The sequence below is a fragment of the Phocoena sinus genome, chromosome 1 (genome assembly GCF_008692025.1).
Source record: "Phocoena sinus isolate mPhoSin1 chromosome 1, mPhoSin1.pri, whole genome shotgun sequence".
NCBI classification, from domain to species: Eukaryota; Metazoa; Chordata; class Mammalia; order Artiodactyla; family Phocoenidae; genus Phocoena; species Phocoena sinus.
In genome coordinates, this window is record NC_045763.1 from 4,176,184 (window position 1) to 4,201,183 (window position 25,000).

Here is a 25,000-nt window from a genome sequence, read left to right on the forward strand (position 1 = left end):
AGTGGTTCAGACCCCAGGTATGTGCCTTACGAGCCGTGCGACCGGCCAAAGACAGGACAACCGGCCACCAAAAATAACAACATATTTGGTATGTTCAGTCCACTGCAGTTTAAATCCATCAGTTGATAATGATATCAGAAAAAAAAAGCCATTGGCCCCACCCTTGAAGGATGCTGGGAACTGTCTCACTATTTTAAAAATTAGCAAACAAAGGAGAAGAAAATCAAGCATTATTCTGCCTTCTCTATATGAATCGCACCTCAAGGCCACCAAAGAACTGGTGAGGAGAAGTTTCCTTTTAAGGAAGCATTCAGGCTGATACACGAAGAAGCGTTCTAGGAGTAAAACATCACCACTGTGTAGCCTTGAGTGAAGGGATCACTCCATAAGCAGCAGTCTGGATGGTCACTGATGGGGCATAAGAAGCAACCCAGGCCTCGTGCTGCTGAAGAGATGGGGACACACCACCAGCAATACAGACGCCTTGCCCCAAGCCAAAAGCACGCATCTGCTCACACATCTAGATCTAACTCCAATTTACAGGCAAAACAGGCGACAGAGGAGCACCGCAGATGTCTTCACTGCGCCGCAAAACCGAGGTGCAGACACTGGGAGGCTCTAGGGCACCAGCAACGTGGCGACTTCAACAAATAAATTAAAGTGACAAAACAGAGACAGGATGGTGATGACGGCTGTAGGTAGAAAGAGACTGGAGAGTCACACCATCCCAACGTACAGCCCTTACTGAGATCCCGATTTGAACAAACTATTAAAAAACTTTATGAAGTTACTGGGGAAATGTTAACATTGGCATTAATTTTAGATGGGGTAATATTATTGAGTTTATGTTTTTTAAAAAAGACTCTACATTTTTAGATCTACACAAGAAAATATCTATAGATGAAATCATATAACGTCTGGAATTTGCATCGAATAGCCCTGGTCTGGGGAGGGACCTGGGCAGGGATGTCACCGATAACTGTCAGAGGTATGTGGCAGGGGCACTGATTTACTGCGCTGTTCTCTCAAACTGTGAACGTGTTTGAAGTTTTTCACTGCTCAACATTTTCTAAATAAGAAAATTCTCAAACAAAGCTTGGCCCTGGATTTCGCATTTGCCGGGGGGCCAGCACTCACCCGCATCAAAGGAGCCGTCCTTGTGAATGAGGACGAGGAGGTGGGGCAGGGAGGCTGAGCTGCTCTTCCCGGCCTCCTCCAGCTCAACCAGCTGCAGCCGCGGCGTTGTCTCGGGGGGGAAGCGGTAGAACTGGAAGGTGAAATACACAGTCTGTGGCCACGGCGCTGCCTGGTCGTCCTGGGACACCCTGGATCCAACGACAGCTCCGAGTTAATCAAGGGTCCGGGCGGAGAACCCGGCCTTTTGTCACACACTCGCAGGGAGACAGCAGGTGAGAGGCCGTCTCGTTCATCCACACCAGCAGCCCTACTGTGACCTCGGGGAGCCCACTGGGCATCCCCCCCCCCACTTCAGGCATGGCTGGAGAGCCCAGATCTCGGGGCTACACCAGTACCCAAGGACAGGGCGACACTCTGTCCACGCTGTAACTAAGGACCACAGGAGATCAGTCAAAGCATGTTTTACAGCATTTGGAAATGGTAGTGGGTGGGTCCCAGCCAAACGAAAATAAAGACAGAGGGCATTCCGCAGTCCCGTTAAGACCTGATAGTAGTATTCTGCCAGAGCCACAAAGAAGTTCTTCCTCAATGCAAGAAATGCGAAAGCCAGGAAAAGAGCAACAGACCAAATATTCAAGAGTTTACCTGCTAAAGGCAAGAAACTGTAGCACTATCTCGTTGCTTTGCAGACAGTCTGATTCTTCCTTCTGAGGGTTGAACTTCACGGGATCTGTAGGATCCACGGCCTCGGCTGGTTGCTTGTTGGCGTCCAGAATATCGGGAAAGCCGGCGGACCGCAGCAGCGCTAGGGAGGCTCGAGACGGCTTCCCTCCAGAGCTGGAACAGAAGACCTCCTGAGCCAGCCTCCAGGAAAGGGCCAGCCAAGAGGCAGGACCCGGAAAGCCAGCTCTCTAGGAAAGCCCACCGTTCAGGGGGTCGAAGGGTCTTGACCTCACAGCACTTGCCCTGGGCCCTCCCAGACCTGCCCCTCACCTCCTGGTCCGGGCTCCCATGATGATCGGGGCGTGCACAGGTGTGAAAGGCAGCTCCTGCAACTGCTCAGCAGTGGATGTGCCCGGGACCAAGGCCGTTTGGCTCAGGTCAGCTTCCAGGTGAGAGATCCTGCCCTCCAAGGGGAACTCCTGCCGAACACAATGGGGCCCCAGGTGAGGCCGACCCAGGCACCAGGGATGCCTGGACTTGGGGCTCGTGGGTGAACTGCCTCTGTCACATTGCAAATGGAAACACAGGAGGCTCAGCTGCACTGGAATTTCAGGTAAGCGATGAATAATTTCAGTATAAGAATATCCCATGCAATATCTGGGACACACTTATACTGGAAAGTATTGTTTATCTGAAACTCAAATTCACCGGGGCATCCTGTGTTTTATGTGAGTCGAAAAGCAACGAGGAAGGAATCATAATTTTTTGAACAGCCCGGTAGCACAGGAGACATCTGCTGCCTGAGAAGGCAAATTAACATCAAAACCACGTCTACGGAACAGAAAGACGAAACCATCTCCAATAACGCTAGGGAGACTGTGGGACGGAGCCCCCGAGCTTGTGTAAACGCTTCCCTGTCCCCATGTCACCGAATGCTCTAGGCTTTCACCGGCACCCTCCGTCCACCTCCGTCTAAAGGAAGAGCCTGACAGGGTCTGGGACGCTCTCTCTCCAACTGGCTTCCCAAGCTTCCCGTTTCATTTAGAAGGAGCCCCGCGTGACCGGAGGCAAGGAACACGGGCCTCAGGCGCCGGTAACAGAAGAGATGAAGGCTCTTCATAATGACACGGGCCCAGATATATTTTAGAATCGGGCATTTCACCGTAAGGGTTTTCAAGGAAGTAATTAAATGGAACCATTTTTCCTCAACAGACTTCCAAGGCAAGACTGAAGTTTGCAGGTGAACCAGCAAACTCGACGTGAGTCCCCCGAGTTCAGTAGAAGGAAACAGGCCTATTTTAGCCCACTAGCTCCAATGGGATCGGGGATGGTGGGCTTCCCAAACTCTCCTCCAGCCGCTGGGCGAGCGTCCTGGAGGGGGAGCTGGCAACTTGGATTGACCTCTATTTACATCTCCAGCGAAACTTCCCCTTTCCTCTCATGTTCAGAGATCTAAGGGCGCTTTTACTTTGTCTTCTCCGGTAGAGTAAAGCCTACATCAAGCCCTGTGGCAGGAAAAGCTCCCAGACCAAATACCCTTGGTCACCGAGACGGATGGTGGCAAATATCTAAAGCTGGAAGGAGGTGATGTCCAGCCCCCATCCCAATGCCCGCAACACAGAGAACCCAGGAAGGTCTCAGTCACCTCACCAAGGACCAGGGCAGCTCACAAAGTCAGAGACTTCCACAGAAGTCAGGAGTTTGGAGCCATTCCCCGGAAGGAGGCAGGCGCGAGGAGAGGCAGCCTACTTACCCCCGGGGCCAGGGAGAGCGTGGGGCTCCCCGGTGGCTTTGAGGAGGCTTCGGCAGAGCAGCGCTGAGCTGGGGACTGTGGGGAAGCCGCCAGCTGGGAGAGCGACAGCTGAAGGCAAGAAAGCTTGGGTTAGACGACAAAATGCAGCCCAGTACCTTCCAAAGCCCCTCCCACCGCCCGCTGGCACAGGGCCCTGGGAAGGAAGCGAGGACTCTGATGCGGCCACAGGGAGCAGTGAGGTCTGGAATGACCTGGAACCCGGCATCACGTCTAATTGCTTCTTCTCTAACTACCGAGGGGGGCAGTTCTGTGGTTCCACCCACATCGTAATATTTGAATAAAAATATTATTAACAAGGAAAAGCAAGTGGAGAAGGGGAAATGGCCAGGGAAGTCGAGTGGGTTCTCTGACACTCGGGCTGCAGGGCCGGCTTGTCTCTGAACCTCTCTGGGTTTCACCTCCACCTCTGGACTGAACTTCTCCAAGACCCCTTCTGATTCTAACCACCCGTGTTCCTACGACATGAACCCGCCCGTTAAGGCAGTGACCATGATGGCAGCTGACGTGGGCCCTGGAAGCCCCACTCCACCACTTCACTGCCACGTGACGTGGGCAAGTCGCCTAATTAACTTGGTCTTGCCTCCGTCTCCTCACCTGTAAAATGGGGGTGCTAACAGTACCTAGGTCACAGGCCTACTGTGAGAGAAAGGGCTTGGCAAGGTACCCGGCACAGGGTCAGGTAAATGTGACTAACGTGAGGAAAACGAACGTTGCACTAAAAGGCCGGTGTGCAGAGGTGGAGGGCCCTCGCTCTGCTGAAGACCCGTCTCTCAAATCCTGGTCTCTATTTATGATGTACACGTTAACAAATGAGACGTCTGTCATCAGCAGTGACAGCTGGCCCGGGGGGGGGGGGGGGGGGGGCGGAAGGGGCTGGTGCTGGTACAGAGAAGGACCCAACCCATGATGAGGTGTTGAAGAAATGGGCGAGGGCCACTGGGGGATCCGGGCAGCATCTTAGGGGCAGAGAAGAATTTAGGGTCTGCTCAGCTCCCCTCAGAGCCCACAAGCCGCCGTGAGCGCCTCCTGCCTCTGGGGCTGGAGGTGCTGCCCTGTGGCCCCTCAGCACTCAGGGGCACCATGCCAACCGCTGGAGGGAAAATGCTGGGACAGGCCAGCAGGGGCCGGGAGGCTGTCCCCAGACACATGTCTTCGGGCAAACACCACATTCACTTCTGGTCCAGTTCCCCAGCTGCACGGTCCACATTAAAGCCACATCCTGGGGACAGCCCTGGATACCGAATCATTCAACCTTTCCAGAAAGTCAACGTCCAGGGTGATGTTGGCAGACAAGGTCATCAGGAGGACAAGCCAACTCTGACCTCATTCAAAAACCACGCTGGCCAGAGCCAGCCCCGAGCCACGGGCAGACCCAGCTCAGGATCCCTGAGGGGCGGCCGCAGCTCCTAGCACCGGAGGAGACGTCTGCTCTCCGACAGGCCCACCAACGTGCTGGCCTCTGTCGGTGCCGCCCTGTCCCCTCCAGCACCAGCTGCTCAGCGCACCTGCCCGGCTGCTGCCTGGGGAAGCCACGGCCTCACCAGCGCCCTCTCCTGGCAGAGGGTCAGGAGAGGAGGCTGCGAAGAGCGCTGCTCCGTGTCCCAGAAGGGGAAAAAAGGCCATTCAGTCCTGAAACATTCCCAGCCGTCAGACATAATTGCGGGAGAACACATCAGCTTGAGCGCGGACACAGGCCTTCCATGGCAACTGGAGGATCATTAACAAGCAGCAGAAGCCACGGCCCTGACAGCCGGCGCTGGGAGCAGCGCACTAGGGACCAACCGCAGAGACAGGCAGGAGGGCGGCTGAGGACACCTGCACCTCGACACCTGGGGGCCCCTCCCCTCTGGCTCACTGGGACGCTTCCCAGCCCTCACAGGTAAACAGGACATCAACTGTTCTTAAAGATGCAAAGGGGACTTTCCCGCCCCCAGAACCTTTAACTACTTGACTGTGGAATTCCGAAACAGGCCTCTCGGGCCTGGACTTACCCCTGGTCCCACTGGCGAGTCCTGGGGGGTGGTGAGCCCCCGGGGCGGTGGTGCTGGCAGGCCTGGAAGGAAGCACAGGGGCCGGGGAGGGGCCGTCAGCCTGGGTGGGGCAAGGGCACCGGAGCCCGGCTCAGGCAGGCCTGGCGCGAGTCTCCCCTCGATGGTAACCGGTGCTCGGAGCTGGGCAGCGGCCACTGGGCAGCCCCAGTGCTTGGCGAGCAGACCCAGGGCGCTCGTCCCCAGTCACCGCCTGCAGGATGGAGCCCGAGCTCGCTGCCCACTTCCTCGGCCTCCTCCCTGCTCACGAGGCTCACTCCGTGTGCGCTCAGGGAGATATGAGGCTGTCAGACACCTGAGGCTCTCCTGCGCTCACCTCAAGGCTCACCCGTCCTTTCCCCTACTCACCCTCCCCTGCCTTCGTGGGGCCGGGCTCTGATGCCTGCCTGGGCCGGTGCTTCCCTGGCAGGGGCCCACTTGCTGTTCTGTTACGTAAGAAACTTCTAAACAGACGCACACACGGCTGGGCGCTCCGGCTCTCCCATCACTCACAGCCCGTCCCCTGAGGCCCACTCACTCTAGGGGTGTGAGTGCAGGCATGTTCATACCGGGAATAGTCGAGGTCGGTCCTCCACAGGGTTCCTGGAGCGAGGGCCAAGGGCGCCCCTGCCCTGGGTGATGCGAGGCTGGGAGGTGCCCAACTGCGGAGGGAGCAACCACTCCCACGGCGCTGTCCCCACCCGCCGAGCACGGTCACCACACAGTGGCCCGGGGCAGGACCGGGCTGAGGTCTGCCTGTGCTGCTTCCACCCCGATCCCAGGCCCTGCACTCCTGTCTAGGAGTCCAGGCGTCACTCTAGTCCCTGAAACCCCCAGACTCCCAGCACTGTGCTCCGGCGTCTGGGGCCACCCATCAACTCCCCCTCAGCCCATATACGCGCGCTTCTTCTGCCGTCAGCCGCCAACATCACCGCCTCCAGTCAACGGTGGGGCTGCCCGCTGATCGGGGCCCATGCTGACACGGCCCCCTCCGCTCCCCTGAAGGCCCAGGTGGGACCGGGCACCTATCCGAGGAGACACGTCTGGTCCCCCTGAGGACCGCGCCTTCCTAATGCACCTCGGTCCCCTTCACAGTGACCCGACTCTGGCCGCTGCGTGTGGACGCAACCGCCGGCTGGACTTCAGGACGTCCTGGGCCCTGAGAAATCATGCCCCCCCCCCCCCCCCGCCCAGGTAACTAGCCCTGCTCCTGTCACCCGCGTGTGGCCCTGACTGCCCGCACTTGGCCCTCCCTCCCTCCCCGGTGGTCTCTGCTGCCCAAGTCCCCGCACAGCCACGTCTGAGCCCCGGACCGGGCGGTGCCCATGAGCAGCTCACCTGACCCTGTGGCCCCCAAGCCCCAGGGCACGGGGCAGGCGCGGGCAGCACCTAGCACCTACCGACCGGCCAGTGCACACGAGGGCCGTGACTCTGAATGCTGTGCAGTCTGAAGGGAGGACGCCCGACTCCCCTGGCAGCCCTGAATCCCACCACAGCGCAGCTTCAGCCACCAGGCAGGAACCGCACGTGCGAAGCACCCCCCTAGCCGGCCCTGCTGTGCCCTGGGGCCGACATGCCACCAAAGCCCCTTCCAGCCACCTCGGAATCCACCTGGAGAAGGCACTGCAGGCTCACCCCAGGAGGAGAGATCCAGCTGATGAGGAATGAGGGGCGGGGAGAGCGGGGGGTGGCATGGAGGGAGGCCCCCAACTCCGCTGGTCCCACCTGAGCTGAGCTACAGGCTCTCCAGCCCCTCGCCAGCCCAGCTCCTTTCTCAAAGCCAAGTTAATGTGATTCCAAAGAACTCGGCGCCCTCTAGCCCAGGGAGCCTCCGGTTCCTGAAACGAGCTCCCTTTGGAGGGAGTTAGCTTCGCTTCCCAGGAAAGATGTCATCTCGCGAGAAGCAAAACGCAGACCAGGATTCTGCCAGGGCCCCACTGTCCTTGAAGCCACGCGCCTCCCCCCAGGCAGCTCAGGGCTCCGTGCAGCCCCCCGTCACCACCACCACCCCGCCACCGGAACAGTCTAGAAGGTGAAACAGAAGAGCAGCACCCCGGATTCTCCTTTCTTCCACCCTGAAAGGAGGCTGAAAACTACACGGGTCACCCCAATAAAGATGTTAAAAAAAAAAAAAAAAACTACACGGGTTGATTTTGGCAGCGAGGAAAAGCCTGCAGGAAATGGCTCCGTTTTCCTCTGCTCAGAGAAGCCTGGCGCGTGGGAGCCGGGCCGCGTGTCCTCTAGCTGAGGAAGCTCTGAACCCTGCGGACAGGAAACCCCTCCGAGCCCGTTAAACTCCTCACACGCTCGCTATCTCCCCAGTTCGTCTAAGCTGGGCACTGCGTGGTGTTTTCGAGGTGATTCTTTACATCCTGACTTACCCAATCTTAACCTCCTAGACAACCAACCGCACATGGAAGGCTTTGCAGCAGATGCCTGCTGGGAATCCCAGGGCCCAAAGCCACACACCCCAGCGAGGCACGGGCTGTGAGAAAATACACCAAAACCGCAAAATAACTTGGCTTCAAACCTTTCTGTTGTAATGTTCCATGCGGCGGTCGCCGATTAAGTTGCTTCGCAAACTACACAATCTAACGGTCTTGCCCGGACAACACAGTGTCCTCCAGAGGCGTCCACTGTCATTCCTCCAAGTCTCCCGAAAGCCACGACGGAGGTGTGGAGGTCTGACTGGGAAGCCCGCCTTCCGCCACTGAGCACGACCAGGCTGTGAGCTGCCGGGGCCGACAAGACCAAACCATGGGGCCCTCACGTGTGTGCAAAGGCCGCGTGCGTGGTGACATCTGCAGCGCGCACGAGGACGCGCGCGCAAGAACCTCTGCCGCAGCACCGCTGAAAACGGCAAGCCGTGAGGATGGCCCACGTGTTCCTGAAAATGGAAGCCCTGAATTAAAGCTGGCCCATCTGGGTGTGGAGCCCGGAAGCAATTAAAAAGGGGTAGGTCGACGGGCGGGTCCTGACGTGGGACGTTGCCAAGACAAGTTACAGAGCGGAAAGCAAGTTACCAAGCAACCCGCCTAAGGGAATCCCACCTCTGTTAAAGGAAAAGAAACAAAACGACACGTGGATGAAGGTCTGTAGGTAAATTCATTGAAAGGTGTGGAATGGTAGGAACAGTGAGGGGCTAGAACCTCACCCTTTAGACATGTGAATAAGCGTGTTTTCCTTTACTACCCGTGGAATTTAAAATAACTTAAATTCTAATTTACTGATCATTATCAGGTATGTCTTTGTGTCCCTGTTGGAGCCTGACGACGCTCCTGGCTGAACCGATGGCACCAGGCGGCCCGTCGCAGAGGATGAGGTCCCGCGGCAGGGGATGCTGGTGGCTCCCCAGATGGGGCCCTCCTGTCACCCCACCGGGAATAATGTCCACGTCTGGCCATGGCACCGCGCGGCTCTGGCTTCAGGTACATCACCTGGTCGTTAAAGGAAGAACGCAGAGACTAAGACGACAGCTTTGCCAGGCGCTCTGTGCGGCTCAGGGACACCTCAGCCTCGGAAGGGACTGAGTCAGCAGTTGCCATGCCACCCGAGCCAACCGCGACACAGACAGACGCAGACAGGGCCACACCAAGTACTTGAGACAGACACGTTTGCAGCTGCGCCCCCGTTTGAAGATGAATTTCCCCCACACCCTATTGCTCCCCGATCAGGCTCCACTTGCTGAAAAGCACTGTCGACAGAAGCTCAAGTGTCCAGTCCTCTCTTCAGTTCAGCTTCTAGAAGCCTGAATGCCCTACACTCGACTAAAAGGCCAGGAGGGGGCTTGCGATCTGCCCCAAACCTGGGCTGTCCGCGTCCCGCCAGGTCACACACCTGCATCCCACACGTCTCTGCATTCAGCCTGGGGGGAGTGGGGAGGTGTGCAGACCACGAGGACCTGAAGCCCACTCCACGCTCCAGGGCAAGAAGGGCTGCCTTTCAGGTCAGCACTTCTCAGACAGCACTTCTGACGAGTCGAGTGGGCGAGCATCACAGAAAGACAGAAAGTAAGTACACAGGCACAAGAGAGCTCAGGCAGCAGGCTTGGTGACGTCCTCCAGGCTGCAGAGAGCAGAGGTCTCTCCCTTGTCCTCCCTGGGAAGGCTGGTGGGGTCCCCATGCATGAACACATTCAAGCCCTTTATCCCACAGTGCAAGCTGCCCTCCAGAGAGCGCTTCTGCTTGAACGTAGCTGCACATTCTGGGGGGGGGTGGGGGGCGGGGGGCGGAGGAAAAGAGAATCAGCCGGCAGGGCCTGATGAGTGGGATTCGTGGAGGAAAAGGCTGCCCTGCAGACAGACCTGCCTGTGCTTAACAGAAGGGAGAGGAGGCTGTTGCTTAGCAACCGCGGCAGGGGGGGGCCAGGCCTCGGACCAGGAAGGCGGGGCTGTGGGGATGTTCCAGGATGGGGGCCAACAGCTCGCCCGGAGGGCAGGGGGAAGGAAGGGGTCGTCACAGCCAAAGACACAATTTCTGTGATTTAAACAGAGATTGTGAAAAACAGCTTTCCCCGACAGACCTTGAAAATAAAGGATTACTCAGCATTCAATGGTACTCCAGACACTAAGAATTCACAAGGCCGACCCACTTGAAAGGCCGTTATTCCTAACTATTTGGGCTTAAAAAGTCATCCTCTTGAAGACTTTGATCACAGGAATGGAGGAAGTGAGCACAATCTAGGAAGAGGTAAAGGGATGCTGTCGATGGAGCGGGTTTGGGTCTCTGTGCTAAAGGAAGCCAGAGGTGCCCTGTCTCGGCGAATCAGGCCCAAGGGGAGTGGGAAGTCTGAGACGTGCCCAGAGCCCTAGGCTGGGTCACCTTCACAGACCAGGCTCAGAAGCGTGATCTCCCTCCTGGAAGCCTTGGCTCTGAACCGCTCACTCAGGCTCTCCGGCAGATGCCGTACAGGTGTGTTAGGTTCCCGGCCGCTAACTTCCATCCCCTGCTCAATCGACATCTTTCACTCTCTCCACTGCTGCGTGATGTCCTGGATGACACGACTCGGGGCAGGCGAGCTGCCTGTCAGTGAGGATGCTCTCGAGCATGTCGCCCGCACACGGGGTCACAACCACGTCAAGCGTCTAACTCAGTGTGCTCTGGGAAACACCAGGGTTATGTATTGTCAATGGCCCCTTCTACCCGGCCGCTTTCGTATCTATTAAGCAGACACACCAAAATCCTGACGCCACCAGAACATTCAAAAGCAAACTACAGGTCAGGGGAATGCCATGCCGGGTTCCAAAACCTGGAGACGGAGGGCCCTCTAGCGGCCCTGCACACACACCCGTGCGGAGGGTGATGAATGGACCTTTGCTCCCTGGTAATTTTGCAGAACAAATAAAAAGGATAATTCACAACAGAAAGCCAGAGCACCTCACTTAAAGTGACAGCTGCGTATCATTAAGATTTCCAAAGGAACTGTAGAGGTTGGTAAAATACCGAAGCAGGAAAAGTTTCCATCATAAGTTAAACATCAGCCGGTATTTAAGTCTCTTATGTTAGGTCTTGGGAGGCAACGTTTTCAAATGCTTGGAGCCTGGGGTGAAGGCGATCACGTTAATGTGACATGAATGCGGTGATAAATCCAAATTAAATAAACCAAATGGAAACAGGCTGCATCCACGCAGATCTGCGGGTCCCCGAACGGGAGCTGAAAACCAGATGACGCTGCTACCGCACGTCTGCACCAGAGCTCAATCCCTGAGTTCTCCAGCAGCTGAAGCACCCACTCCTGTCTGCCAAGGACGCAGCAATAACGCTTCTGGTAGAGAACTCAAAGGGTGTGCACCCAGCAGCTCTGAACCTTAGCAAGTCAGGCTGCGGCTCGGTGAGCCCCACACACGGGAGAGTAACACCCTCCACCCAGTCACCCAGAAAGAGGCTCGGCTCAGCGGGCGACAGGATCATCTCGAGCCCAAAGCAAGAGGCCTTGTGGGGGAGCCCTCCCTGTGGGGTCCCCCCACCCCCTGAACCTCCACAGTGCTCCCTGGAGCCCACACAGTGCCCTGCTCTGTGCCCAGCAGAGCCTCCGGGGGTGGAGATGGTGGGCTTCCGGAAGACAGGCCGGGTGCCACTGGCAGGAACTACCAATCTCTACTCATTCAAAGATCAAGAAATGCAGGGAAAGCTGCTCAAAGCTGGGGTGCAACTACGCAGTGGAAACAGCTGAGTGCAGGGAGAGACCTGGGACAGGAGAGCAGGCCCTCAATCCATCGGGTGACCACCGGAATCCACCCTCTCTCCCGAGAGCAGCAAGGATGGTTTCCCTTTGGGGCATCACCCTCCCAGCCCTTACCCCTGGCCCAACCCCACACAAGAGAGGGAGTGTGACCCAGGATGCACGCCCTGCCTCACCCCCATCCCAGTCATTCAGGGTACAGCAGGTGACCCGGCAGAGGGAGGGGCTCCATCTCAGGACTCCGACTGGACAACTGAGCAAAAGAGGTTCTTCCTGCTGGGATTCCTAAGTCCGAGGATAACCGAGCAGCTCCCGGAGCCACCATGTAGGGAAACCCTGCCTGGAAGGAAGCCACCATGGACAGCTGGAGGGTGAGCAGTCAGAGGTGTGGGAGACAGACAGACACACCAGCTCTTCACCACACCACTCCAGGGCCAGGACGCAGCCAGGCCTCACGTCAGGGCTCTTCCATCACGAGAGCCAATCAACTCCCTCTCCGTTTCGACTATTTTGAGTTGAGTTTCTATCACGGAAGAGTCCCGAGAGACCCATTTCTCTACCCACACGTGCTGAATGCTTTGGGCAACAGAACGATGGACCAGCAGAGTCCCCACTGGTGAGATGCTCCTATGATCGTCTCTAATGCCGAACGAATATCCACACCGGGGATCGGCACCTCTTCACCTTCTGCGGCCTCGCTGGGACGCTGCGCAGCCCCTGAGACTGGGCGGGGCCACACGCCAGCTCTAGCCCCTGAGCTGGGAGGAAGGATGCAGGTCATTTCTGGGCCTTTCTTTGTGCTGGGGGGGAGCGGCCGGCAATGCTCCGGTGACAACTGCCATGTGTGACCATAGTGAGCAGAGCCGCCCCCAGCCCACATGGACGTGTACTGAGAGCAGGAAGCAAAGCTCTTTGTTTTAAGCCAGTGAGATTCAGGAACTATCTGTCACCAGGGCAAGCCTGGCTGACACACCCCAAAAGCAGTAGTGAGAAGGAAGAAACAGACAACAGACGATATAAAATAAGGAGCAGTCTGTCATACAGAGTGAAGTAAGTCAGAAAGAGAAAAACAAATACCGTATGCTAACACGTATATATGGAATCTAAGAAAAAAAAAAAGGGTCATGAAGAACGTAGGGGTAAAATGGGAATAAAGACACAGACCTACTAGAGCATGGACTTGAGGATATGGGGAGGGGAAAGGGTAAGCTGGGACAAAGTGAGAGAGGGGCATGGACATATATACACTACCAAACGTAAAATAGATAGCTAGTGGGAAGCAGCCGCATAGCACAGGGAGATCAGCTCGGTGCTTTGTGACCCCACCTAGAGGGGTGGGAGGGAGGTGCAAGAGGGAAGAGATATGGGAACATATGTACATGTATAACTGATTCACTTTGTTATAAAGCAGAAACTAACACACCATTGTAAAGCAATTATACTCCAATAAAGATGTTTAAAAAAAAACACACAATCAGTTGTTAAATTTAAAAAATAAAACTCCTTTTTCCAAATAAATAATAAATAAAATAAAATAAAAAATAAAGAGCAGCACCTACCAAGGCCAGGAGATGCGGAAAGGAGGCTCTGCAGGGAGGAGACACCTGAGCCGGGCTTTAAGGATGAGGGCAAGGGCCCACGTGAAAGGGCAAGAAGAGTTTAGTGTATTTTTTAACGTGGGGATACTTTAAAACACTTCTATATTCTAGGTAAAAGCAAACAGAAGTTGAGCCCAACAGTTGAGGCAGTAAGAACACTAAAGATCAAAACGTGTGAGAGTCCACGCTGCACCTAGAAGAAAACTGCAGACCCTTAAGTGAGATCATTCCTAAGCAGATAAATGGAAAAAATGCTAAGCGCTCAACTTTTTTAAAAAATTAAGAGGATGGACTTGATAAAAGCATATAAAATTAAATTTTCATTAAGTTAATTAAAATTAAAGATACAATTAGAAACAAAAACAAAGAAGGGGAGAACCAATAAGTAAAACCAACAGCTAGTTCTTTGAAGAGAATGATGAAGTGAAGAAACCTTGGCTAAGCCTGACGGAGAAAGGGAGAGATTCACCAAAATATTAGGCATGAGAAAGGGAACCTAATCATAGATACTTTCAAAAAGAAACAACCGGCCCAGAATGGAGTCACTTGTCACTTGTACTAAGCCGGTGTCACCGAACCATGGCTTGGTACCTTACCTAACTGCACTTTCAATATTCCCCAGGAAAGTGGTCTTAACTGGCCAGTTTGGAATTTTCTGGTTGGCACCAATGAGGTAACAGCCACGTGGACCCCTTCCATCCCCCAGAGGAAGGTGAGGTAGCCCGCTCTTTCCTTACCCCCTCCCCCACCTTCTGCCTATAAACGTCTTCCTTTTTGTTCAGCTCCTCCAAGTGAGTTTCTACTTGGTAGATGGGATGCTACCTAATTCATTAATTGTTCAATAAAGCCAGTTAGAGCTTTAAAATTTACTTGGTTGAATTTTTGCTATTTAATGATACGAATTAGAAGCTTTAAATTAGATACAATTTTATCCCAACATCTTCGTAAACTAAAAGAAATTGACCATTTTTCTAGAGGATATGTACCCCAAAAGGTAACACAAGATGAGATGGAAAACCTAAATAGATCAATAACCATGAACAGAAATTTAAATGGTTGTCAAAACATCCCTTCAAAAGGCACCAAGTTCCTGATGGTTTTATAGGTAAGTTTTATCAGACCTTCAAGAAACAGATGCTGCCTTTTGTTTAAACTATTTTAAAGCACAGGAAAAGGTAGCAAACACAGAAATAGCTTAAAATCTTAAGTGCCAACCTGACTGGATCACAGGGCGCCCAGACGTTTGGTTAAACATTATTCTGGGTGTGTCTGTGCGGGTGTTTCCGCATGAAATTCGAATTTGAAGGGGTGACTCAGTTTTAAAGCAGTTTGCCCTTCCCACTGTTAGGTGGGGGGCGGGGGGCGGGGGCGGGGGATGGAGGCCTCACTGAATCCATTGAGGGTCTGTATAAAACAAAAAGGTGGAGGAAGGAAGAACTAGACCCCTCCTGCCTGACCGCAGAGCTGGGTCATCAGTCTCCTGCCCTCGGCCCCCTGTTGTCAGGCCTTCAGACCCAGATGAAATCCACGCCACCGGCTGCCCTGGTTCTCAGACTTTTGGACTCAGCCTGAATTACACCACCTGCTTTCCTGGGTTCCAGTTTGCAGACAGTAGATCACGGGACTTCTCAGCCTCCGTAATTGTGTGATCCAATTTCTCATCATATATCTCTTCCCATACTGTATGTATATCTGCTTCTCTAGAGAGCCCCAAGTAAACACTCATTTTACACACCTAAAATGCTCATAATACCAAAACCTGATAAAAACAACAAAAAAGAAAGGATCTATATATAAAATAGATAACTAATAAGAACCTGCTGTAGAGCACAGGGAACTCTACTCAGTGCTCTGTAATGGCCTATATAGGAAAAGAATCTGAAAAAAAGAGTGGATATACGTATATGTATAACTGATTCACTTTGCTGTACACCCAAAACTAACACAATATTGTAAATCAACTATACTCTAATAAATTTTTTTTAAAAATAGAACCCACTAATATAAACAAATGCAAGTAATAATTTAATAAATAATATGAGTGGTGTCTTAAATCAATGGGGAAAACATTAAGAATTAAATAGTATTGGGATAACTGGATAGCCATCTAGAAAAATATAAATTGGATGTAAACTAATATTTTATACAAGGATAAATTCCAAATGGATCAATGATTTAAATGTATATATAAGAAGGAAGCCCTAAAATTACTAGGAAAAAAACTTGAGAGAATTATTTGTAACCGTGGAATGTGGAAGACCTTTCTAACTAAAATGTGATCTCTTAATGCTTTAAAAGAAAAGATTGAAAAAAGATGACTATGAGGGGCTTCCCTGGTGGCGCAGTGGTTAAGAATCCGCCTGCCAATGCAGGGTACACAGGTTCAATCCCTGGTCCAGGAAGATCCCACATGCCACGGAGCAACTAAGCCCGTGGGCCACAACTACTAAGCCTGCACTCTAGAGCCCGTGAGCCACAACAACTGAGCCCTCATGCCACAACTGCTGAAGCCCACGTGCCTAGGGCCCATGCTCCACAACAAGAGAAGCCACCACAACTACAGCAAGCCCGCACGCAGCAACGAAGACCCAACGCAGCCGAAAATAAATAAATAAATTTACAAGAAAAAAAAAAAAGATGATGACTATGAAAATTTTTGTAAACTCCTGGCAAAACCACTACAAGAAAAGTCAAAAGAAAAAAGACAAATTGAGAAAATAAATTTGCAACCTCATCACAAAGGGCTCATTTAACATAACAAGAGCTTCTATCAATTGGTAAAGACCAGCAACCCATTAGAAAATTGGGTCATCTATTTACTACTTCCCACTCTAACATTTTTTGAACATTTAAATATATTACATTTTCAAAAGACTTAATAAAATAAAAATTAAAAAATAGAGATTACTCTGGCTACTGTTTGGCTATGTTTCAATAAAGACTATTACACATTAAAAAAAAGAAAAAGAAAAAAAAAAAACGATCTGCAAAGTATGGCCCACTGGTCAAGTTTGGCGTACGATCTGTGCTTATAAATAAATCTTTATTGGAACACATCCATACCTGTTCACTTACACATCCTCGATGGCTTTCACTGAACACCAGCAGAGATGAGTAGCCGTGGCAGAGGTCATCTGGCCCACAAAGCCTAAAATATTTCCTATCTGGCCTTAAAGTCTGCTGACCTCTGCCACAGATGAACCTCAAATACGGAAACAGAAACATAAATCCTGAACACAGGTTAATCAAATCAAGACAGGCATAACTAAGTTCCCCACATATTATTCTCTGTCTTATTCTTTAATGGACTTTAGAGCAGTTTTATATTCACAGCAACTTTGAGCAGAAAGGACAGAGAATTCCCATATACTCCCTTTTCACATAGGCACAGCTTCCCTGCTGTCAACACCCCACACCAGAGTGGGACAGTATTCTTTCTGCTACCTAAATATTTGGTGATTTATTCACTTACTGTCTCCTTTTAAAACATACCTGGCACTTCACAGACTGTCAATAGGGTTTGCTGAATGGGTAAGGGGAGGGCACGCTGAGCAAACCTATCCGAATAAACACTCCCTTACTTTCTCCCAGAATGCTAATATAAAACGGTAGAAGCAGGGCCAACACTAAGCTTTCCGGCCCAGTGGGAACCCATTCCCTAGATGGCAACATGGGCACTGGTTTGTACCCATCAAGGACTTTGGGGTCAACAGTAGCTCTGTGCAAATATTGCATTTGCTCCTGACCTGGTGGTCGCCCTGTTTCCAGTGAGATATGGGATCTGTATTTAGTTGGGCCAATGGTTGAAAGGGGGTATGAACATGTGGCCACTGCCCACGGATGCTGCCAGCCAGCAGGATGACAAGATCAATGCAGCTGACAGCAACTGTGAAGCCTTTGCCCTGAGCTGGGCAGCCTGTGCACCCTGACAAACTTTTTTCATCTAACCCTCTCCACGACCTCGGAGGGTCTTTGCCCATTTTTCTTGTCGGTTGTTTATCTCCTTCTTACTGATTGGGAGGAGCTCTTTCTATTATCTTTCTTCCTTCTAACCTCCTCATTCTTTCCAATACTTTTTAACGGTTTTATGTATTGCAAGTATCTTTTAGTCTGAGGTTTGTCTTTTTTATATACATAAATTTTTATTTATTTATTTATGGCTACGTTGGGTCTTCGTTGCTGCGGCGCGGGCTTTTCTCTAGTTGCAGCGAGCGGGGGCTACTCTTCGTTGTGGTGCACGGGCTTCTCATTGCGGTGGCTTCTCTTGTTGTGGAGCACGGGCTCTAGTCACGCGGGCTTCAGTAGCTGTGGCACGCGGGCTCAGTAGTTGTGGCTCTCGGGCTCTAGAGCGCAGGCTCAGTAGTTGCAGCGCACGGGCTTAGTTGCTCCGCGGCATGTGGGATCTTCCCGGACCAGGGCTCGGACTCGTGTCCCCTGCATTGGCAGGCGGATTCTTAACCACTGTGCCACCAGGGAAGCCCAGTCCTGAGGTTTGTCTTTTAACTTTGTTTATGGAGTCTTCTCTCATAGAAAAGCTTTACATGTTAACATTATCACGTTTCTCACTCTTCTCTTTTTGGTTTGTGCTTTATCTTGTTTAAGGAAGCCTTCCTAACCTCAAGGGCATAAAAATATTCTCCAAATTTTTTTCTAAGACTCCTCAAGTTTTGTTTTTCATATGTAGGCCTTTAATCCATCCATTTTACAGCTGAGGAAACTGAGGGACGGACACATTAAGCAACTGGTCTAAGACCACCCAGTTGGCAAGTCTGGATTCACAAACAAAACGCAACTGATTTCAAAGCCACTTACATGCTGCCGTGCTGTCCGTTTCCTTTCAGAACCTGCCTTCTTCACTCAGCACACCGTTGTGAAGGTTCAGCCATAATGATGTGCAGAGCCCTATCTTGGCATTTTCACTGCTACACAGCACCCACGGTCCTGATAAATCAGCTCATTCAGCCATCCCCCGACTGGGGCACAGGCGGGTCGTTCCCACGCTTCAGCCACTAAACACAGGCCCCGTGTCACATGAACTAGTTCCTCTCTGCAGTGGGCGTCTAGAAATGGCATTTCCCAGCTGTAGGGTATTAACTAAATACTACAAAATTGCTCTTCAAAGTGGTCGTACATCCTGCATTCCTCCCTGTGTGGTGGGAATTCCTCGCTTCCCAACTCCTCCTCCACCTACATGCTATTAGCCGGCCAGGTTTTTCCAACACGAGGGTCATGAAGTGATTTCTCATTTTAATTTGCATTTCTCTGATTGCTAGTGAAACTGAGCACTTTTGTGTACGTCGATTGGTTGTTCTGGTTTCTCCTCTGTGAATTCTCTCCTCACATCCCTTTGCCCATTTTTCTGTCCTGTTATGGACCATTCCTCATTGACTCGGAACAGCTCTTTCTATCATCTTTCTTCTTCCTGATCTTCTGATTCTAAAATTTCTACAGACAGTTCTGTTTTGTAATCCATCCAGAATTTGTGTACACAACATGAAATTGGGATCTGATTTTCCATTTTCCACCTGGACAGCCAGTCCAGGGCTGTTAACTGACTGGTCCGCCCTTACTCTTGTGGCAGACAGAGTAATGCTGCCCACCGCCCCACCAAGCGCCCACATCCTAATCCCAGCGACCTGTGAATACGCTGCGCTAACGCCACCAAGGGAACCGAGGTGGCAGATGGAATCGAGGCTGCTAATTAGCTGGCCTGGAGACACGGAGATTGTCCTGGATGGTGGAGGGGACCCAGTGTAACCACAACAGTCCTTATGAGTGAAAGAGAGGCAGGAGTGATTAATCAGGGTCAAAGAGAGACGTGGAAATGCTATTCTGAATCTGCCTCTGAAGATGGAGGACGGGGCCAAAGGTGCCGCTGAGCCCTGGGAGCCGGCAAAGGCAACGAGGCAGATCCTCTCCCACAGCCTCTGCAGGGGCGCAGCCCAGAGACCTCGACTTCAGTCTGTGAGACCTTTGGACTGCTGATCTCCAGAACCGGACGATACTAACTTCACGCTATTTTAAGCAACTAAGCTTATGATAATTCGTTATAACAACAGTAGGAAAGTAATATGCTCCTTATCTGTAATTTGTCATACATCACGCTTTTTATTTTGTCTTGTTATCTGTTGATCTATGTCTGTACCAACATCACGCTGTGCTAGTTACTATAATTTTGCCGTTAAGCTTGCAAGTCAAGAAAGGGGAAGCCTCTCTTCTTCAAAACTGCCTTGGCTATTCTTGAATATTTTATTTTTTTTTTTTTTTTTTTTTTTTTGCGGTACGCGGGCCTCTCACTGTTGCGGCCTCTCCCATTGCGGAGCACAGGCTCCGGACGCGCAGGCTCAGCGGCCATGGCTCACGGGCCCAGCCGCTCCGGGGCACGAACCCGTGTCCCCTGCATCGGCAGGCAGACTCTCAACCACTGCGCCACCAGGGAAGCCCTGTAATTTTTTAATTTAACAAAGAGAATATATCTTAAAAGAAAATAAACACAGTACACGACGGAGACGCCTTCTAGGCTCAGGGCACGAGCCAAGGCTGAAAGTCATGAAACGCCGACACGTTTAGTGAACCACACGCAGCACAGAGCAGCCAGGAAAACGTTCAAAACCGCTGGGCGATCAGCCCTGGGGCGGATGACTTCAGTAGCCTAGAAACCACTAACAGCAGGCAAAGCCTTCTACTTCTGACCGGATTTTCCCTCCCATCTGAAACAAAAATTTTTAACAGAATATATAAAACAAGTCTTTAAGACACTGGAATTCAGGCAGGAAAGGATCCTGAGGAACTGGAAACAAAAGAAGTAAACCTTCCAATTGTCCTCACATCACAGTGTTGAGTGATTCTTCAGACTGCAGTGCAGGGAGGGGAACCCAGACAGTGCACAGCGGGGCCCTGATCTGAAGACCAAGCTGAGAGCCCAAGGAGACCAAGGAAGCTGGAGTTTGCAGGGCTGAACACAGACAGGAGGGGTGCACAGAGAAGGAGCTCCAGCCACTTAGAGGGTCCCTCCAGGATTTAGTAGATCACTGACGAGGAAACTACCCAAGGATGGGCAAAGAACCACCCGAAAAATTAGAAGGACCAGTACACAGGGTTCACCCGAGGCCAGAAAGAAGCTGTCCTCACAGACTGGTAAACCTCATAATTCAGGGACATCAGGCAGAGTAACAAAAGGGGTCTTGTCACCTAGTGAGGAATAATTAGCCCTAAACTAAATGCTGATCTGGTCCCATCTAACAAATCTTAAGGGCAAGACCCAAAATGACCAAACCGTTTCCAAAGCTCAAGAGTATTTATCAACTACAAAAATATTCAGTCCCCAAAAGGAGAAAACTCACAATACCTGGAATCCGGTAAAAAAAATTATGAATATAAAGAAGCAGGAAAATACAACCCAAATTAGGACAAAAATCAATCAATCAAAACGAATCCAGACCAAGATATTAGAACTGGCAAACAAAGATATCAAAGGAGGGACAAACTTTGTAACATTATCTCCAGATTTCGGTAACTTGAAACTAAACCAAGCTAAAATGAGAATTCACTCACTATCTGGGTCACTATCTGGGTCATTTCAAATAGGGAAAAATACTGGAACATTAACTGCTGGTCAGGTCTAAGAGGTCTACCTACCTCTGCCTTCTCTGGAGAGAAAGACTAAAGCATAAGCTTGTCAGTGGTTGTACAGGTATTTCCCACGTTCGAGAAGCCACAGGAAACACTGAACATGGAGGACAGAAAAAGACCCTGAGAGAACTTCTGGAGATGAAAACTACAGGACCTGTGATGAAAACTACACTGGATGGGATTCATGGCAGATCAGACACTGCAGAAGAAAAGATGAGTGAACCTGAAGGTGCAGCAATAGGAACGATCTAGGACGGCACACAGAGAGAACAGACCACAAATAGAAGTGAGGCTCGCTGCCTGATACACGCGTAACTGGGGGCCCCAAGGGAGAAGAGAGAGGAGGACAGAAGCAGGAATGATCAAAATTGTTCCAACTGTGATTTAAAAAACCCAGAGATCCAAGAAGTTCCGTGAACCCCAAGCAAAAAATCAGTTAAAGGACAATTCTGGGCAACAGAGGCAGTGGCAGACTAGGCTTTAAATCTCCTCTAAGGCCCTCATGAGAACAGACGGGGCAGCTGGGAGAGCAAACCCCAAAGTCCACAGCCACACTGACAGTAGGTCGGGCCAGAGAAGCCAACAGGGTCATCCCGTCCTGGATGACCATTAGATTAGACTAGATGCTGTTTCCAGTGCCATAACTACATCAAAATTCAACACCGGAAATTTCCTTTCCAGAAAAGGTAATTATATTCTTCCCTTAACGATAGCTGTATGGGTTTCTTCTCTAAGAAAATGATCTATTCAGACATTTCTAAGGACAAGGGTAGACTGTATTTATTACTTTAAACTGGGTTTATTACATTTCACTACTGTCCTTTAGAGTCACTTAATCAAAAACCAGAGTAATGATATTTATATCTAATCACAAAATATACATATTTTTATAATCTAGGATACTATCTTTCTTTCATACTTACATTTCTTAGAGGTTGGTACTTGTTTTATTTTTAGAATGTAACTATGAACATATGTCAAAGAAGGGAAGATAGTAGATTTAAAGAAGGGAACAGGTTAGAAATAAGTTGACTCTGTTTAATATTTTTAACTATATATTCTATGCTTTCCATGCATTCAGCTTTATCAAATAAAATTGGAAATTTATTCTAAACTGACTCTGATGGAAAACACATGCCTACCACCCACCACTGCAAGGGATTCTAGCAGATATTCTGGCAATTCCTCAAGCATAAGTGGTGCTGTACATTCCAGCACCACTTACATAAGATGAGATCATTAATGTACACACGGGTGGTAAACGGCAATCCTGAGAACAGTCTGGTAAGCATAATATTCAACACTGGAAAGAACAAAACAATTAAAACCATCAAACATACAGCCTTTCGGGGAAGAGGGAAAATACTTAATAACGTGCTTGGTCCCAAAGTACTCAACTATTAAGTTTTGGTGCCTGAACATGTTTAAATATCTCAGAAAATCCTGGAAGGTCACAAAGATGGAGGCCAGTACATCAAGCTCTAGGCCGGAGAGACAAGTGTGCTGCTTCCACCAACTGTAAGATTAAATTCAGCAAGACTGGGGCTTCCCTGGTGACCCAGTGGTTAAGACTCCGTGCTCGCAATGCACAGGGCCTGGGATCGATCCCTGGCCAGGGAACTAGATCCCACGTGCATGCCGCAACTAAGAGTTCTCATGCCACAACTAAGGAGCCCGCCTGCCGCACCTAAGACCCAGTGCAACCAAATAAATATTTTAAAAATAAACCAGTGGGGGCCTCCCTGGTGGTGCAGTGGTTGAGAGTCCGCCTGCCGATGCAGGGGACACGGGTTCGTGCCCCAGTCCGGGAAGATCCCACATGCCACGGAGCGGCTGGGCCCGTGAGCCATGGCCACTGAGCCTGAGCGTCTGGAGCCTGTGCTCCGCAACGGGAGAGGCCACAACAGTGAGAGGCCTGCGTATCACAAAAAAAAAATAAAATAAAAATTGAAAAAAATCAATAAACCAGTAAATTCAACAAGACCAGTTTCCAAAAACTAGAATCTCAACTCATAAAAAACCACTCCCAAATGACAGATTCACTGGTGCCTTTGCACCAGCACCCAGGACCTGCTGCCCAAGAGACACTGCCCAGCCCTCCATGGACACCCAGCAGTGTCCATCAGAGTAAATCCATCTGGTTGGAGGATGGATGGACACTAAGCTCCCCTCTACAGCTTACACTTTTGTTCATTCCCTACCTTTCTGACTTTCTAAGAGCCTAACCGCCCATGATCTAGAACATTCTTCCAGCCAGCGAGATCCCTAGAAGCCGAGGGCCAAGGGCTCAATGCTCTTTCAATTCTCCTCCTAAACTCCTCCTCTTCCCGCCACAGGTGGGATTCCCCACCAGGACACAGCTGCCTGTCCTTGGGAATAAACTAAGAGGCCCTGAACACAAGGTACCGGCCTCAGCAGAAGGTGTGGTGTAGCCAACGCAAAGCTGACAGCCGTGGTCACACGTGGGGACGCCACCACCCACAGGAAGGGCATCACCCTGCTGACAGCCCTCTATCCCTTTCTTAAAGCCACGCCCTGAGGTCATGGCCTCCCCACTCTCAGACTGTGCTCCAAGGGAGCAAGAAAGCACTTTTTAAAGACAGCAAACTCATGGCTACATTAACAGTGCAAAATAAAGCTGGCAGTCCTTGGCTTTCAGCCAGCCTCTGATTCTTGAGCCCTGTATCTGCAGGGCACCCACATGATGTGTCCCTTTAAGGGTCACCAACAGACCTTCCCAGGCCCTCGTTCAGGGAGCTGCAAGTAACAGAGCTGACTCGTGGCTGAAGCACAAAGTGCTGGGCCACACTTCGTCACTGCCCGGTTCTACACCTCTGTATTCAGCAAAAACTCAACCAACTGATTCAAATTAAAGCCATCTGCAGTAAGTATCTGATAAATGTTGCTGTACTGGGCACAGATGGAGCTGTGCCATGAGCTAGAAGACTCAGCTCTCTACACACACTTACTTGAAGGGGAGGTGGGTGGCTTCCTGGAAGGCCGCTGCTCTGCCTTGGGGCGAATGGCGTGCTCCATGGGCGTGTCCGGGTGTCCTTCAGGGCTCAGTGAGTACTGGAACTGGACTGTCCCCGACTCCACCTGCTTCACCTACAATCGACCACAACAAGAGCAGTGATGGCCACGCTCCCTTCATCAGCACCCTTCGGTTAGAACAACTTAACCAGGAACAATTCGCCCGGCCCTGAGATGATCAATGAGAATCAGAACCCCAGGAGACCACCATCACAAGAACACCCTCACCCAAGCAGAAATCACAACATTGCTGCTCCAGTTTCAAATGCGTTTTTTAATTAACCTATGTTATGTTGACTGTTTCCCTTTTGGTGTATAGTCCTTTGAGTTTTAACACATGTAACCACCACCACAGCCAGGGTATAGAACAGCCCCACCACCCACAACATTCCCTCACTGCCTCCTTGTACACCGTCCCGCCAACACCCAACCCCACAATCTACCCCTCTCTTCTGTCATATAAATAGGATCACATGCCATACAACCTTTGAGACTGGCTTCTTTCACTCCCTGCGATACTGATGAGACTCTCCCGAGCCATAGTGTGTACCCACAGCCCGTTCCTTTTTGTTGCCGAGGAGTTTTCTATTGTACGATGCACCCCAGTGTACTTATCCATTCACCCATTTAGGAACATTCGGGCTGTTTCTAGCTTGAGTGGTTATAAATAGAGCTGCTAGGAACACTGGTATACATATTTCTGTGTGACATAAGTTTTCATTCCCATAAGGTTCACTTCTCTACGAGTAGGATTGCTGGGTCATGTGGTATGTGTATATTTAATTTTACAAGAAACTGCTAAACTGTGACTTGCTTCTGGACTCTATTTCATTCCATTCATCTATGTGTCAATGCCTTTACCAACAGTACTTTATCATGATTACTGTAGCTTTAATGAAAGTCTTGAAATTGTGTA

At 50.9% G+C, this 25,000-nt stretch overlaps 1 protein-coding gene across 1 annotated transcript in view; it reads right to left on the reverse strand.

Moving 5' to 3' along the window:
* The window catches only part of NPHP4 (nephrocystin 4), a 146,708-nt gene that overhangs the window by 38,282 nt on the left and 83,426 nt on the right, over window positions 1–25,000 (reverse strand). Inside the window, 6 exon segments of the mRNA XM_032627689.1 lie at window positions 1,138–1,325; window positions 1,783–1,974; window positions 2,131–2,279; window positions 3,554–3,661; window positions 5,605–5,666; window positions 24,021–24,159. Coding sequence (XP_032483580.1) covers window positions 1,138–1,325; window positions 1,783–1,974; window positions 2,131–2,279; window positions 3,554–3,661; window positions 5,605–5,666; window positions 24,021–24,159 — 838 coding nt within the window.